The 16,586-nt window shown below is 55.2% G+C and overlaps 1 protein-coding gene across 1 annotated transcript in view; it reads right to left on the bottom strand.

Annotated features, from left to right (window-relative positions):
• The window catches only part of ADGRB2 (adhesion G protein-coupled receptor B2), a 53,856-nt gene that overhangs the window by 1,228 nt on the left and 36,042 nt on the right, over window positions 1-16,586 (bottom strand). The window contains 15 exon segments of the mRNA XM_027864588.1: window positions 1,525-1,578; window positions 2,020-2,118; window positions 2,579-2,614; window positions 6,668-6,898; window positions 6,900-7,285; window positions 7,955-7,991; window positions 8,561-8,656; window positions 10,107-10,278; window positions 12,119-12,220; window positions 12,799-12,884; window positions 13,049-13,115; window positions 13,869-13,938; window positions 14,698-14,848; window positions 15,618-15,720; window positions 16,162-16,265. Of these exon segments, the coding sequence (XP_027720389.1) occupies window positions 1,525-1,578; window positions 2,020-2,118; window positions 2,579-2,614; window positions 6,668-6,898; window positions 6,900-7,285; window positions 7,955-7,991; window positions 8,561-8,656; window positions 10,107-10,278; window positions 12,119-12,220; window positions 12,799-12,884; window positions 13,049-13,115; window positions 13,869-13,938; window positions 14,698-14,848; window positions 15,618-15,720; window positions 16,162-16,265 (1,794 nt within the window).

Here is a 16,586-nt window from a genome sequence, read left to right as displayed (position 1 = left end):
TTTCTCTCTCCTTTCTCTCTCTCTCTCTCTCTCTCTCTCTCTCTCTCTCTCTCTCTCTCTCTCTCTCTCTCTCTCTCTCTCCTTTCTCTCCTGTCAGTGATTAATTACAGTTCTTAGATCTCTAGTCCAGGATTTAGAATAGAGAATATCTGAGTTGGGAAGAACTTTAGAACATAGACCATCAAAGCTGGGAGGAATCTTAGAACCTAGAGTGTCACAGCTAGAAGAGGCCTTCGAACATGGAATGTCAGAGCTGAAATGGGGCCTTAGAACACAGAATGTCAAAGCAAAAGAGACCTTCAAATATATAGTGACACAGCTAGGAAGGGCCTTAAAACACAGGATGTCAGAGCTGGAATGAGGCCTTAGAACACAGAAAGTCTAAGCAAAAGAGACCTTAGAATAAATAGTGACAGAGCTGGAAGGGAATCTTAGAACCTGGAGCATCAGAGCTGGAATGAGGCCTTAGAACATGGAATGTCAGGCCTAGAACGGGGCCTTAGAACATGGCAGGTCCCAACCTGTCAGTTCTTTTCCCATCTACCAAATGAACCAGAGCCAGAAAGGACCTTATAGGTCACCAAGTCAGACCCCCTCCACCCTCATTTTACAGAGGAGGAAAGTGAGGCGCAGAGAGATGAAATGACCCATCCAAGACCATGCAGATAGCAAGTGGCTGCAGATTCAGAACTCTACCCATATGAGGAAGTCTAGGTCCTGACTGGTGAGAATAATGAATCCCGTGATGGCGTCACCTTCTTCAAATTTGTGCTGCATCTTTCCACTGGGCTAGAACCAATGACCATATTTTACCCAGTGATAATCCTGAACAGTGCAAATCCGAATGTATGTGATCACCTCACAGGATTTCTTGATTGCACTAACTGGGAGCTGGCTGCCTATCTCCAAGGCACATCAGGATGGGAAATCTGATGATATTACACCACCACCTCCTCCTTTAAACACTCCACAGGCAGTCAACAGCAGCCAGGGTTCCTCTCTCCCAGGCCCAGGCTCTTTTCCCACACTGCTGATACTGTTAGAATTGTTCCAGATGTTGACAACTTGTCTCCCAATCTGGATGGGGAGCACCTTGGGGTAAGGACAGATGAAGCTTCTCTCTCTCCCACATAGCACCTAGCTTGAACAGCTGCTACACGGTGGGGACTCAAGCAAGGGAACCAGCTTCCCTTCCCTTCCTCCTAACCCATGTCATACTAAGCATCCCCCATGCCTCCTTGCCTAGGAAATGCAATTCTCATGGATTTTAAGGAGGGAAAAGAATGAGCACCATGCCCCCCAAATGCAACCCATCACTCTACCCCCATGACCTCGTTCCCCTTTGGTCTAAGAACTCTGAGAGCCAAGGGCAGCGGGGTCCTGGATCATTCTGGGTGCTCCAGAAGGTGGTGTTGTAGTGTCTGACTGGGGAAGGGGAGCCCTGGACCCAGATTAGATACCAGCGTCGACATTAATCCTTCCCAGACCAGAACTCCCCGGCCTGGCCCCAGGACCATCACTTACAGTGGAAACGCTGCGTTCAGCCCCGCCCGATGATACACTCCATCGCTTTTCTCTCTGCAGAGGGGAGGGAGGGAGTCAAGTCAGGGCCTCCACCTGCCCACCCATGCCCATGGAATGCCCAGCTATCACCCACTGTCACATCATGGGGGATCAGGGGGTGCCCAGGGCGAGCCAAAGCATCCTAATGCTTAGAAGCAGGAAGATCGGGGGAAGCTGAGGCCGAAAAGACTTTCCTGAGCTGAATTTGAACCCAGATCCTCTGACTCCAGGTGATAGTTCGGGTGCTTTAAGACATATCTGGCCTTTGTACATGTATAATCTATATCAGATTGCTTGCTGTCTTGGGGAGGGGGGAGGGAGGGAGGGAGAAAAAAGTCTGGAACTCAAAATCTTATAAAAGTGAGTGTTAAAAACTTTCTTTACATGTAATTGGAAAAACATAAAATGCTATCAAAGTTCAAAAAAAAAAAAAAGATCTATCCGGCTACCTCTCACCTTGCCTGAGGTCGGGCCCCGATAGCGATCAAAGGTGTGGAACTTCTGATTCAGCTCGTGGTAGAGCTCTGAATGTCGCTTCCGTGTGTGCATCACCTTCTGGGGGAGAGGGGGAGACTCAGGCGGGGATGTTGCTCCCATCACCCCCACAGCCACCTGTCTTCCCCATCCCCCTGCACGCCTTGCTCTGAACCCTCTCAGCTACATAGCTAGTGGGAAACAGGTCCAGATGCGGCCCTGAAGCCATCCCCTCCAGCAGTGGCTTATATGACTAGGGGATAGGGATCCAGTCTGAAAGAATGGGTCACCCCCCTTTCCACCATTTCCTGGAAGAGCCCCCTATTCCCCTCTTGCCAAAGAAAGGTCTTGGTGATGTCTGATGGGTCCTACCAAAATGGTGCCCTTTGGTACCTGGAGCCCAGGTTCTAAATCATGTTCTAGTTCTTTTCTCCCCAGGGCTGGGGCAGGGGGTGTCCTAGGGGGCCAAGCTATGGAGCATAAGGGAGGTTCCCCCCAAACACCCAAATAAGCACAGCCCCCTTCCCTCCGCAGCTCTTACCTCAAAATCCAGGTCTGAATAGCGTAACTTTTTCCGCTGGGGTTGTTGGGGGGAAAGGGGGAGTTGGGAGGAGGGGACGGAGAAAAAAACTGTTTTAGTACATGATTGGGAGTGAAGACAAGGACTTCCGGGGGTGAGATCTGGTGTCAGGCAACCAAGGGTACCTTACGTCCACCTGGGTTGCCCAGAGCTATGGGGACAGGATCCTTAGTGCCAGGGGGAAGCCTCTGGCAGGAAGAGCACACAGCTGGCCCTGGGCATCTCCCGGGGTTGGGAAGGGAGCACAGAGAGCTGACTGCTCCAAGCTTATGGAAGACCCCAGTTGAGTAACAGAATCAAATGGGTGATGGGGGCAGTGGCCACAAGGGCATCACTCACATGCACAGTTCAGACCCAACTCCCCACAAGGCCTACAGGCCAACCAATCCCTTCCAGCTCACCACACACGGGACATACACGTGCACACAAAAGGACACACCAAGAGACACGTAGGAGGAGAGGTGGCGCCACAGAAGCCAGCCAGCAGGGGCTCCTCCCACCCTCAGCTCCACCTCATCCTAGCTTTCTCTGTTTCTACATCCCCTCTTTCCTCCTCCTCTCCAAGCCTCCAAGAAGAGCTGTCTCCACTCTAGGCCAAAGCCAGACCCGATGAGCATTCCCCACAACTCACATTTCTCTCTCCTACATCTTCCATCTCTTCCTCAACTTGGTCCAAAAACAAACTTGGGCATACCTCACCCTTCTCTTGGAGACAAATAGTTGATGTAAGATCCCAGTAGGCAAGGACTCATTACTGTTTCCCTGGTGTCAAGCATACAGGAGGTACTTAATAAATGCCTCTTAGAAGCCCTGGATTCCTTTTAGACTCAACTCAAGAGTCACCTCCTCCAGGAGGTCTTTCCTGTTCTCCCTGGCTGCTGGTGCCATCCCCACCAAGGCTGCCTTCTAGCTACTCTGTATTTAGTGTGTGTGTGTGTGTGTGTGTGTGTGTGTGTGTGTGTGTGTGTGTGCTGAGAAGATGTGTCATTGGGCCCAAAGGACAAAAGGGAAGGAGTCATGGGGATGCCTTCTGTGGGCTAGGGACATCCCACCCCACCCCCATTTTCATGCCTGCTCCCTAAGGGCAGGGACTATCTTTGCTTTTTCCTTATATCTCCCAGAATTTAGAATGGCGCCTGGTAAACAGTAAGCCCTTAAGAGATGCTTGTGGATTGACTGACTGTTGGATTGGCTTGGATGATGTAACTGAAAAGGACAAAAGATCTGAAATCAGATGACCTGGGTTTGAATGCTGACTCTGCTCCTTCCTTCCAAGACAGCTTGGGCAAGTCCCTTCCCTGGGCCAGGCCCAGATGAGGATCTGCCAAGCTGAAGGGGTTAGACTAGACTATCTCCAGGATTTCTCTAGGGAAGCTGGGTGGCACAGCAGATAGAGCGCCGGGCCTGGAGTCAGGAATATCTGAGTTCAAATCTGGCTTCTGATACTTCCTAGCTGTGTGTTCTTGAGCAAGTCACTTCATCCTATCTACCTCAGTTCCTCATCTGTAAAATGAGCTGGAGAAGGAAACGACAAACCACTCCAGTACCTCTGCCAAGAAAACCCCAAATGGGGTCACAGAGAGTCAGATAAGTCTGAAACGACTGAACAACAACAAAGACTTCTAGCTCTGAATCTTATAATCCTAGAAAAACTAGCTCCTGCCTTGAGAACCCATGCTTGTTTGTTTGCTTGTGCTCTCTGTCTCTCTCTTTCTCTCTGTCTCTCTCTGTGTCTCTCTCTCTGTCTCTGTCTCTCTCTCTCTGTGTGTGTCTCTGTGTGTGTGTCTGTCTGTCTGTCTCTCTCCCTTAGCCTCGACACTTTGAGAACCAGTAGCTCCCTGGGCTGGGTCGGGCTGGGTCTGCCCCACTCATTCCCACTGCGTCCAGGTCCCAAAGTCATTGAATCTCAGAACTTGAAGGAACCTCAGCCATTGGCTAGTCCGGCCTGGGAAGAAGAAGAGTGGACCTCCAGGGAGAGAGTACAGGCTTCCTGGCTCACAGTTCAATGTATCACATCTTGGCTTCCATCTCCCTCCTTGCTTATCTCATCTGGCTACATCCCACCCACTTGGCACGTGAATGGAACACTTCAAGGTCATTGGTGACCTCCCGGTTACCAGATCTAGTGACCTTTACTCATTCTTTGTCTTCTCTCCCCCGTTCCACACCATCCGACCATATGGACTGCCTCCTCCTTCTGGATACCATTCCCTTGCCTTCCATGATACCCTTCTTCTCATAGCTGTCAGACCTTTCTTCTCTACAGTTAATCAATGATTCATTTTCCTTCTCTTCCTTCTTTCTCTCCACTCTCTGCCTTGGCAATTTCATCCACTCCCGTGGCTTCAGTTATCCTTGCAAGTGACTTCCAAACTCCCAGGCCCCAGAGCATCCCAGTGGACATTCCAATCCAAAAATCTACATCCCTGTCTTGGACCTGCCCGTCCTCCCGACTAGAACAGATATGGATCTGTTCATGGCACCGAAAACTTGAGCGTCACCTCTGAGCTTTCCTTCCTGCTTTACCAGCCACCAAGTCCTTATGATCTTTTTTCCCTTCAAAATGTCACTCTTCTCTGTCTGGCTCCTCTCCACTCCCAAAGCCCCCCACCCAAATCTAGGCCTTCGTTGCCTCTTGCCTAGACCATCAAAATGGCTTCTTTCAATGTCTCCCCAGGCCCTCTCTCTAATTCAGCCTTTCTAAGACCTAGCTTTCATCGCCACTCCCAGACTTCAGCTCCTCTATGGACTGCTTCAGAAGACTGGAAATAGGAAAGGAAAGATGGACCAAAGAATCATCCCCCAATTATCCAGGATATAGTCAGAGCTAGAGAAGAACAATTAGTAAGTTCATGCCCAAGGACCCTGTTGACACTTCTCAGGATCAGTCCCCTCGAGTTTAAGGGAGAAACCAAGCTTTGATTACAGATAGAAAAGCCTTCACTTTAGGGGTGATGAGGCAAGCCCACAAAAATCAGGGAGGCCATCATCTAAACTGGGGTGCTAAGTCAGGGCCGGCAGAGAGCTTTCCCTTAAACTTGTTTTTCTGTTTCTCGAATCTCTGTCACCATTTCCCCAGGCGATCCCCGATGTTATTTGTGATTCTCTCCTCTCCCTCACCTCGTGTCCTGTCTTGGGGTTTCCACCTTTGCGTGCTCTCTAGAACCCATGCCCTCATCTCTACTCCCACCCTCGTATAACAGAGGCCCTCATTTGCAGGCTCTGGGATGACTGTGACAGCCTCCTATCACGTCTTCCCACCTCCATCCTCCCCCCCCCAATCCATCTGCTGCACTTGGCCGGAATAATCTCTGTGAATAACTCTCTTGGTTACATCACTTCTCTGCTCAGAAATCGTCGAAGGTTCGCTAACATCTACAGAGCAAAGTTCAGACTCCTCTGCCTGACATTCAAGGCCTTCACCGAGTTACCGTTACTCTGCCCCTCCAGCCTTCTCTCGTACTTCTCCCATGCACTCCATGTTCCCGACAAACTGAATTCTTTTCTTTCCCTTCAACATCTGTTCTCATGATTCTGTGTACTGGCTCACACTGGTCCCTATTCCTTGTCTATGCCCCTCTTGCCTTTTGAATTCCTACCCGTCTTCTTAAGGCCCAATCCAAATGCTGCCTACTCCAGGAAGCCTTCCCTGATTTCCTCACCCTTCCGGTTCCCCTGTGACTAAACACTAACCTCCTCACCCTGGATTTTGCTTCATTTGCCCCTTGCCCTTTTATCCGGGTGTGAATTACCATGAATCACTAGATGCTGAGGTCCATGAGGGCAGGGCCTGGATCTCTCCTAAACTTTGTATTCCCGCCAGCTCAGAACACAGTTCTCTGCACGTGGGAGAGGGTTACTAAGTAGAATTGAAGGATCTGCGGGAGGCTGGAAAACTTGGGATAAACAGGAAAGACCCTAGCCCAAAAGGCAAACGGAAGCCAGTCCCTGAGCTTAGCAGTTCTCCCCAGCGACAGGGGCTGGCAGGGCCCAGCTGGACACACAGGACTGGGGGTGCTCCTGCCCCTCCCTCTCCAACAGCCTCCTTACCTCCAGAGAGCCCAGCTTCATGGCGGAGCCCGGCACGGTCCGGGGCATGGTGCGGCTGCGTTCGCCGGGCTCAGGGGCGGGACCCTGGCGAGCACTGGACGGAGCCGGGGGCGGGGGCTGGAAGGGCACCCCATAGGGGTTCTGCAGAGTTCCATAGGCTGGGCCCAGGCCCAGATGGTCCACGGACAGGAAGCTGGGGTAGCCCTCTGTCTGAGACAGCCCCTTCCCCCCCACGACGGGGGGTGCCCTCGGGCCTTGCCCGCTTGGCCTCCTCCCGGCCACCAGGCTGGAGGCTGAGAGTCCTCCGGGGCAGCACCGTGTACTCTCCCTCGCTCCCGGGGTCCCCAGACCGCAGCCAGGTATAGTCCAGCTGCCTGAGGCTGCTCTCCCCACACACGTACACGGGGTTGGTATCATGGGGGTGGGGGGGCTCGCCTACTCCGGGAGAGGGCACTGGCATTGGCACTAAGATGTTGCCTGGCAGCGGAGAGAAGTTCAGCCCGCTCTCCGTGCCCATGAGGCAAGGCTTGGAGTCCTCGTCCTCATCCAGCGACAGGCGGGACAGCGTGGCCGTGATGGTGGAGGGGTTGCACGTGTTGACTTCCTTGAACAGAACGGGCGGGGGGCAAACGGGGGGGGGGGGGGAAAAGGATGTGGGTTCAGGAATGCCAAAGGGCACCATGCCCGCCTCCACCCCTCCCCCAAAGCCCACTCCCAGGGCAGACCTGGGAGGGGTCTGGTACCCACAGTGGAAGAGCGAGCTTAGCTCCTGCCTGCCTAACTGACCGTAGGTCCAGGCACTGTGTCAGGGTCTCAGAACAGAGGGAGGGACCCTGGAGTCACAGACTGTCACAGATAGAAGGGGTCTTACAGACCACCTACTGTGAGGCTCAGGGAAGAGTCACAGAATAATTCAGCGGCAGAGCCAGGACCAGATCCCAGGTCAGGCCACCTTCTGATAAGATCACAGTAACGCTACCAGATGCCCACTATCCCCCTCCCCTCACTCCCTCACACACGTACACACTCTTCCTTCTCCTTCCCTCCCCCACGTATTGCGTATGCATCCTTCCCACCCAAAGTGGGTCCCCACCCCTCTTCCTGGGCAGTGTTGGTACCTTCAAAGATTCCTGGGCAGAATAGCCAAGTCATCACTAGACCTCACAGCCTCGAGGCCCAGAGAGAGGACCCCTCCACGCCCAGGGTGTTAGCAAAGGCCTCCCCTTCCCCACCCAGGCCCCCCTCCCCTTCTCCCCTCCCCAGCTGGGGTCTCACCACTCTCACCTGTCTGACACGCCAAGTCCACATCCTTTTCAAAATCTGTCTATAGGCAGAGAGGGAGAGGGGGTTGGAAAGGAGGGAGGGGAAGGGATAAAAGGGGCAGTGGAAGGAAGAGGCTCTCCTCCTCCACCCCTAGACCTCCCCTTCTTCCATTCCCCAAAGCTTGGTGGAAGGAAGCTAAACAGGGCGGTCACCCTAAAATAGAGAAACCGGAGGCAGGAAGCACCTCAGAGACCAAATTGAACCCCTTCTTTTTACAGACAGGGAAAGTGAGGCCCAGAAGGGAGGCACGCCCTGCCCAAAGTTACCAGTGAATTAATTAATGGCGAGGGCAAGAGGAGAAGCCAGCTCTCCGCACTCAGCCTCTCACACCATGAGGCTACTCTCAAGCTTCAGTCGGGCCCAAACCCTTTCTTCCATCATTTCCCCCAACCCCTGAAGTCAAGGAGCAAGCCCCGTCTACACAGCTCTCAGTCTTCCCCAAGGTCAACCCTGGAGGTGACATGATGTGAGGGGAAGTGGAGATGCTGGAGAGGGACATGAGGAGCGGGGATGGGCCCCAGCCACCCTCCCAGGGGTGCCCATGTGCCCTGCCCTGCCCAAATCACTCACCATGACCTGGATCTGCCCATTCTTACAGGACCCAGGGGAGTTCTCATTCTCCTGGCTCTTGCAAACCCCAATCTGGCATTTCACCACATCTTGCACCTAGGCCAGGCAAGAAGTACTCACTGGGCATGGGCCCTCCTGGACCCAGCAGAAAGCCCACAGGGAGCCTGATCGGTCTTAGACCATGACTGGTCACTGGGTCCTAGGCACACTCTACCACAGAGGTAGTCCCCCTGAATGGTGGGAGCTACCCAAGCACTCTGGTCCAACTCAGGTCCTCTCTCCTCCCAGAGAGAGTTACTCACCATCCCAGATACTTCCCAGCCTGACCCTCCCTCCTCACACTCCCCTGGGCGTGACCTGCCCACACTCACGCAAAACAGAACCTCTGGTTCCACTCTGAAGAGACAGAGATAAGGTTGGATAAGAACAGATAAAAGACTTGTGGATCAAGGGAGACAGCAGAGATAGATGAGGGGAGGCTTAAATGGGGGAGAGACACAGGGATTGGACAGGAGATATCCAGAAGCTGGATCAGAATGGGAAAGGTGAGATGGGAGAGATGCAGAAAGAGAGAGAGAGAGGGAGGGAGAGAGGGAGAGAGAGAGAGAAAGAGAGAGAGAGAGAGAGAGAGAGAGAGAGAGAGAGAGAGAGAGAAAGAAAGAGAGAGAGAGAGAGAGAGAGAGAGAGAGAGAGAGAGAGAGAGAGAGAGAGAGAGAGAGATGGAGAAAGACAGAGGGAGAGAGAGGGAGAGGGAGAGAGAGAGAGAGAGATGGAGGGAGATATGGAGAGGGAGAGAAGGGAGAGGGGGAGGGAGGAAGAGGGAGAGAGAGAGATGCCACTGGAGAGGCACAGAAAGACTGGGGTTGGGGACAGGGAGATACTGGGTTAGGAGTTTGTGGAGCTTGGGGAGCCCCACAGAACAAAACTGGACAAGTGTCCAGGAAGGAGACCCAGATTGTGACTCTCTGTTGTTAAATCATTTCTGTCATATCCGACTCTTCATGACCCCATTTGGTGTTTTCTTGGCAAAGATACTGGAGTGATTTGCCATTCCTTCTCCGGCTCATTTTACACATGAGACACACAGAGTTAAATGACTTGCCCAGAGTCACACAGCCAGTAAGTGTCTGAGGCTGGATTTGAACTCAGGTCTTCCTGATTCCCAGCCCAGTGCTCTATCTGCTGTGCCACCTAGCTGCCCTTCATCTACCACAAGAGCAGACACAGAGCTCTCAACCCTATGGAGAGGAGCTGTGCTCCTCTGCTCTCCCCCATTTGCTGCCTGAGCCTCACAGAGCTCCAAAGACACAGGGGAAAATGGGAAGGACTGAGCTCTGCCCAGTGGGGTGAACCTAGCCTGGCAGGTGGGGGTCCCTGTGTCCAGCACCCATCTCCAATATTCTCTGTGACCTCAGGGCCAGACCCCTCTCCTCCCTGGTCCTCGCCCTCTCCCTCTGCACAGTGGGGTGGGCATTCAGAGAAAAAGACTGCAAGGGGCAGAGGCCCCTGGGAGTCTGGGCCCTGGCAACAGGATCGGCGTTCCCACCTCTCTTCGAAGAAAGCAGTGGACGGCGATGATGACGAAACCTTGGACAGAGTTGAAGACGGCAAAGAGGACCTGGAAGAGGATGGAGCGTCGGTCGGTCATGGCCAGGACAGCGGACATCCAGGTGAGGGCGAGCAGAGGCAGCACCACGCAGGAGCTCCAGAGCGAGGCCCTGCAGGGAGGAGAGGGACGCACAAGTGGGCACGTCAGCCCCTCCGCACACCCACACTCCTCCTGGGCCAGAGGGCAGGAGATCGGGGCTCAAGCTGCAGGGACCCTCCAAGACCACAGGGGACGAAGGAGGCAGCTGAGGCACTCAGGCCCAGAGTCAGAGAGAGACAAAGAAGAGAAAAGCAGAGACAGAAAGACCCAAAACAGAGAGATCCAGGGACAAACAGAGAGACCACGGGACGATGGAGCTAGAAAAGACCTTGGGAGGTTCAGCACTCTCATTGTACAGAACGATAAACTGAGGCACGGGGAAGTTAAGCGCCCTGTCCCAAGTCACGGGCATTAAGGATCAGAGACAAGATTTGAACAAAGGTCTTGACTTCGAAGCCATCCCTTTCTCATCATACTGTGTGGCCTCCCGGAGAGAGACTCCGGAGAGAAAAGAGAAGCGAGTGGACATGCGTCCACAGAGGGGGACCCAGGGAAGGGACGAGTGCAAAGAAGGGGAGCCGTTGTGAATGGGACAGATACAGAAGGGGTGTGTGTGTGTGTGTGTGTGTGTGTGCTTGTGCGTGTGCATGTGTGTGACGGAGACAGAGACAGAGAGAAAGAAAGAGACAGACAGAGAGACAGAAAGAAACTCTGAGATTGAAAGAAAGGCAGAGACAAGATGAAGAGAGTGCTCTCAAACACATGTACCACTCCCTCCCCAGACTGCGGGTGCATCCCTGGCCACTGAGCACCAGGATGCCCAAGGACTCCATCAGTCCTGGCCTCATTGGATGCCCTTGCCCCACTGCCTGACTCATTTCCCTTCCCTCTCCCTGCCCCAGGGCTGAGGGGGACAGAGGAGGGGGGAGAAGAAGCACTGAGGGCCCCCCATGCCCAAGGGGAAGAAGGAGAATGGCTGGCAAGATCCCAGGGCAGGGCTCAGGGAGGGACCCACTCATACCCCCACTTCTACCCGGCCACTCCCAGCACTGGCATTAGTGGTCACTGCCTGTGGCAGGTGCCATGAGGATGGCAAGGGTCAGACCAGAGGTCTGTCTGGGCTCACAGCATCATGAGTGAGACACTGACAAGCTGAAGATGTTGAAGGGCCTGGAAAGCCCATCCCAGGAAGATAAATAGAAAGAACTAGGTGTGTTTGACTTAGATAAGAAAAGTGGGGGTCTGTGGGAGGGGGGTTACACTAGTCTTTAAGTATGTGGAAGGCTGTCTTGAGGAAGATAGGGCGGACTCTTGCTCCCTTCAGCCCCAGAAGGCACTAGAAGCCGTGGGTACAAGGTGCAGACAGGACTTTGCTTCTGTATCTCAAAACAGAATGGGCTGCCTTCTGGGAGGTAGTGAGTTCTCTGTTACTGGAGGTCTTCAAGCAGAGATGGAACTGACCACTTACTTGCCAAAGGTGATGCAAGAGGGGTTTCTGCTTAAGTATGGGTTACCCTCTGAGGGCCCCTTCTATAGTTTTCAAAGGATTGAGGGTACGAAGGGGCTTTAGAGATCCATGAGGCCAACCCACCTCCCTTTTGTTTTAAAGGAGAAGAAAACTGAGATCGGGGTAAGGGAAGTGAATTGTCTAAGGACACACAGAAGTAAGAGCCGGGATCCAAACCCAGGTCCTCGGACTCCAAATGGCAGCCCCAAGAGTCTTTGGTTCTCAGGTTTTAGACCAAGGAGACAGGACAGGCTGGAGGGAGGGGGAGGTGCCTGTTCTGCGGGTTCCCTTCTCCGGGAAGGGGCACCTGGGAGCCCTGGAGGTCCCTGAGTGCCCCCGCTTCCCCACCCTCCGCCCAATCCCCCCTCTCCCCACCCACCCCCGCCCGTGGGGCAGGACTAACATGGCGTTCCTGGCTGTGACCGAGCTGAGCAGGGGGCTGGGGACCATTCCACAGGCCGAGCAGGGGAGGAGGAGGAGGCTGGCACAGGGGAGCCGCTGCGGGCTTGGGGGGGGCACAGACACAGGGGAGGAGAGGGACGGACGGAAAACCAGGGAGAGACGGAGGCAGAGCCACCCCCGGGGCGGGGGGGAGGGGAAGGGCAGACGAGAGAAAGAAAGAGCCCGGTTAGTGTGGGCAAGGCCACGGCCCCGGTCGTCACCACAACTGCCTACGTTCCTAGACCGTGCAAAAGCGCTCGCCTTGAAGAAGCCCAAGGTAGGGCTAGGTAGGTGGTACAGAGTGCCGTTAGCCCCACTTTACAGATGAGGAAACTGAGGCCAAAAGAAGGTCTCCTAGTTCAAAGCTTTGGGAACTAGGATCTGAACCCAGGTCTCCCGATCTCAGGTTGTCGGGACGATTGCTTCACTCCTGCCCTCCTTCCCTCTTGAACTCTGTGTGTGTGCATACGTTGATGGCCGTAGGCCCGTGGGTGTGCGGGAGGCTCTTCACAGCTCAGGTCCCCTGGGGACACCCCTCGATACCCCCTAATGCCAGGAACAGGGGCCAGCAGTCCCCAGGGATCGGTGGGGATGGTGGTGGGCAGGAGAAGGCAGGTCCCAGGACCCCAGAGTCTAGCTTACGCAGCGCGCTGCTTCTTGGACTTGTCTGAAATTCCATCCCGGGTCATGAGCTTGTTAAAGACGATGATTCCAATGAGCATGTTCACCTGAGAAACAGCAGGGAGGAAGGGAGGACAGAGGGGATCGCAAGGTGCCTTCCGTGCCGGGGGGGGGGGGGGCATGAAGCAGGTGGGGAAGGAGATCCTCTCCCTCCCAATGCCCAGAGCCCCACCCAAGGACGCTGGAGAGACCCGAGGCAAGGAGCACCTACCAGGACGATGACCGCTGCGGGGCCCACGAAGGCATAGAGGAGCCCCCCTTCCAGGGACAGCCAGCAGCTGTGACACAGAACACAGATGGTCAGAGGTGGAAGTTTATTACATAGAGGTAAACTGAGGCCTAGGGAGATGGAGCTCCTCACACCCTCTCTTCCCCTACCCCATTCTGGTCCCCACTCAGCCAAACCACCCCACATGACCAAGCCCCTACACCACGTCCCGTCACTCACTCGCAGCCCCAATTTCACATCTGTATGGTATTTCATACATCTCAAACCTCTGAGACACTATCATAGAACTTTGCTGCTAAGGGGCATCCTAGAGATCAAGTCTACCCCCCTCCTTGTACGTTAGGGGAAACTGAAGTATGGAGAGAGGGAGGGGCTTGCCCTATGTCACCTAGTGAGCTCAAAGCAGACTTGTAACCAGAATCCAGGTCTAGCTGCCTCCTGGGCCAGGGCTCACCTCCCACTCTTGGAACCCCTGGTTTCCTTCAAGCCTCGGGGCGAGGACCCCCCATGAAGGCTTTCCTGCTCTGACCCTACCCCCCGAGCTATCCTGTCTTCATTTTGTCCACATGTGGGTATATGTTTGTATATGTGCACGTGTCCTCGCCTAGACTGTAAGCTCTGTGAGGGCAGGAACTGTTTCATTCTTTGTATCCCCAGCACTTAGTGGGGAACTAGCACACAGTGATTGTTTAATAAATGATCCTCCCCTCTCCCCAAAGAACCCGATACTTCACACCTGCCCCCCTACCCAGCCCCGGGTTCAAGCACACACCCACCCCCCTTCTCTGAGCGTCTCACGTACTAGCTGGCCGTGCCATAGCCTTTCGTCCGGGTGAAGCCAACGGACACAGCCACCACCAGGGCCGGCAAACCTGGGGAAAGAGGGAGGTCAGGAGGCAGGAGAGAGGAAGGGAGAAAGGAGCCTCCCCCTGCCTCCAGGTGCAGAGAAAGACAGAATGTTAGCAATCAGAGGGCCATTTTACAGATGGGGAAACTGAGGCCCCAAAGGTGATAACGATGAGTTAGGAGAAGAGCTAGGATTTGAACTGGGTTCTCCTGACTCTCAGCCTGGTGGGGTGACTCCCATGGCCCCATCTGCTCTCCTTCTTGGTCCTAAGCTCAAGTTCCAGCACAGTCGGTCAGCAACACCTGAGGAAGCTGGGGCCAGGGGCTGGGATGATAATGACAGTCATGAGCTCCTGGCCTTTCCTTCCCTCACCATGGCCCTCTGGGAGGCAGAGGCCCAGAAAGGGGCCCCCAAGGTCACAACAAGCCAATGCTGAGATTGGAACTCAAGCCTCCTGACTCCCAGCTCAGGCACCTTTCCCGGGCTTCCCCAGCTCTTATTCTGACCAAATGACCCACCCAGCTCAGTGCCCCCACCCACCTGCCTGCCCAGCCTCCATTTCTCTTGGAGATCCCAGGATATCAGATGTGGGGCCAGATGGGACCTCAAAGGTCACCTACTCCCGCCTTCTATCATAGGCCAGGAGCTGAGGCCCAGACATGGAGCGTTTGCCCGAGGTCACACAGGCGGAAGGGGTGAAGCGCAGGTGGGTCCTCAGGGCCCCCAGGGCCCATGGGTCCTGGGGTGGAATCCCCTCAGGCGGCCTCCCCCTGGCCCCACTCACCCCACCCCAGGCACAGGAAGCGCTTGCGGACGAGGCGCGTCCGGATGCGGCCGATGACGGACAGGTAGGACTGCCAGGCCTCGGTGAGCACCCAGCAGAAGGAGGAGAGGAAGAAGAAATGAAGGAATGCTGCTGTCATAGTGCAGACACCCTGGAACAGGAGGGAGGCACCTGTTCCCCCAGCTGGTCCCTCTCTCAGTGGAGGCGAGCCTCTGCCCCTGCCTCGGCTGGTGTGACGGATGCCGGGCCGGGTGGCCAGCAAGGTCACGCCATCACGGGGACCAGAAAGACCATTCTCCTTCATTTAACACACGGGGAAACTGAGGCTCGAGAAGGTTAAACAATTGGCCCGTGGTCACCAAGCTAGTGAGTGTTGGAGGCAGGGATCACTTGATTCCACATCCGGAACCCTTGTCACTTACAGGTAGGGTGCTACAGCTAGCAAGGAGCAGAGCTAGGATTTGAACACAGGCCCCTTGACTCCAAATGGAATGCCCCTCTCACGTCTGTGCTGCCTGTCCTTGTCTCTGCTGTGTTCTCAAACGGAGTGGGCACAGCCACCTGGCAGCTGCTCCAGGCGCCTGCGGAGCGTGAAGGTGCCGGGTCCCATCCCTCCCTCTTCGCAGCGGCGCCAAAGCCTCACGGAGCGCCCCCAAGTTCCAGCGCCCACACACAGCACGACGCAGGCCTGGTGACACGCACAGGCAGCCGGGAGAGGCGGGGAGACCACCCACGCTGCGATGCAGCTCCAGGGACAGACTCAAAGCCTCGCTGTCACGGGGGGGGAGGCAAGCACGCCTGGACTAACCGGCGTGTAGACACACACACACACACACACTCGCGTCCTGACACAGCCCCCCACGTGTGCGCAGAGACACCAGTAGAAGAGGATTCTGCCCCCAAGGCCCCCCGACACCTGCCTTGCTTAAAATTTGGGACTGCCCCACCAGGATGAGCACGTTGGAAGCCAGGATGGAGACGCAGAAATTCAGAAGGATGATGGAGCGCTCGGACTTGATGAATCTGGGGGGGGCAGAAGAGGCATGGGAAGAGGTGCCCACTCCAGAGGGGCTGGGGCTCCCCCTGCCCACTTGGGTGGGGCACAGACACGGTCACCACCTGGCCCCAGAGTGTACCTGGGGTGGTCCTGCCGGTCCTTACCAGCACTCACATGCCTACAGTGCTTTACAGCAACCCTGTAGGCAGCCCCAGCATTACTATGCCCATTTCACAGAGGAGGAAGCTGAGGCCCTGAGAGGGGAAGGGACTTGCCTAAGGTCACACAGTTGTTATGTGCCAGAACTAGGATCTAGAACCCAGGGTTCTAGACTCCATATTCCAGGATTCTTTCACCTGACAGGGGCAAGGCTACGTGGCCTTTATCTCAGCCCCCCAGCCGCCTCCCTCCCTCACCCTTGAACCCACGTGCCCACTGTGCCTCGGCCCTCACATGCATGCACCCACCTCCAAAAGGCAGCATAGATGGCAAGAAGGGTGAGCAGGGCCATGCAGGAGACAGCGCAGCCGATCATAAGGGGCACAGAGGGGGCGCCTGAGAGCTCCAGACTCTAGGCCAGAGAGAGGGGGTGTCAGGGAGCAGCAGGGGGGGCCAGGGCGGGGGAGTCCTCAGAGGAGAGGCAGCTCTGGGCTCTAGTTCTATCTATGCACTCCCCCCGGATAGGGTCAAATGGGACCGTCCACGCTGGTGACTGTCTCTGTGAGTCACAGGAACCATACATGGCATGTCAGAGCCAAGAGGGGCCTCGGAACACAGGATGTCAGAGCCAGGAGGGACCTTAGAACACAGGATGTCAGAGCTGGGAGGGACTTTAGAACATAGACTGTCAGAGCCGGGAGGGCCCTGAGGACACAGGATGTCAGAGCCGGGA

The sequence above is a fragment of the Vombatus ursinus genome, unplaced genomic scaffold (genome assembly GCF_900497805.2).
Source record: "Vombatus ursinus unplaced genomic scaffold, bare-nosed wombat genome assembly UNPS02014775.1, whole genome shotgun sequence".
In the NCBI taxonomy this organism is placed as follows: Eukaryota; Metazoa; Chordata; class Mammalia; order Diprotodontia; family Vombatidae; genus Vombatus; species Vombatus ursinus.
This window is presented reverse-complemented; position numbering and strand designations above follow the sequence as displayed.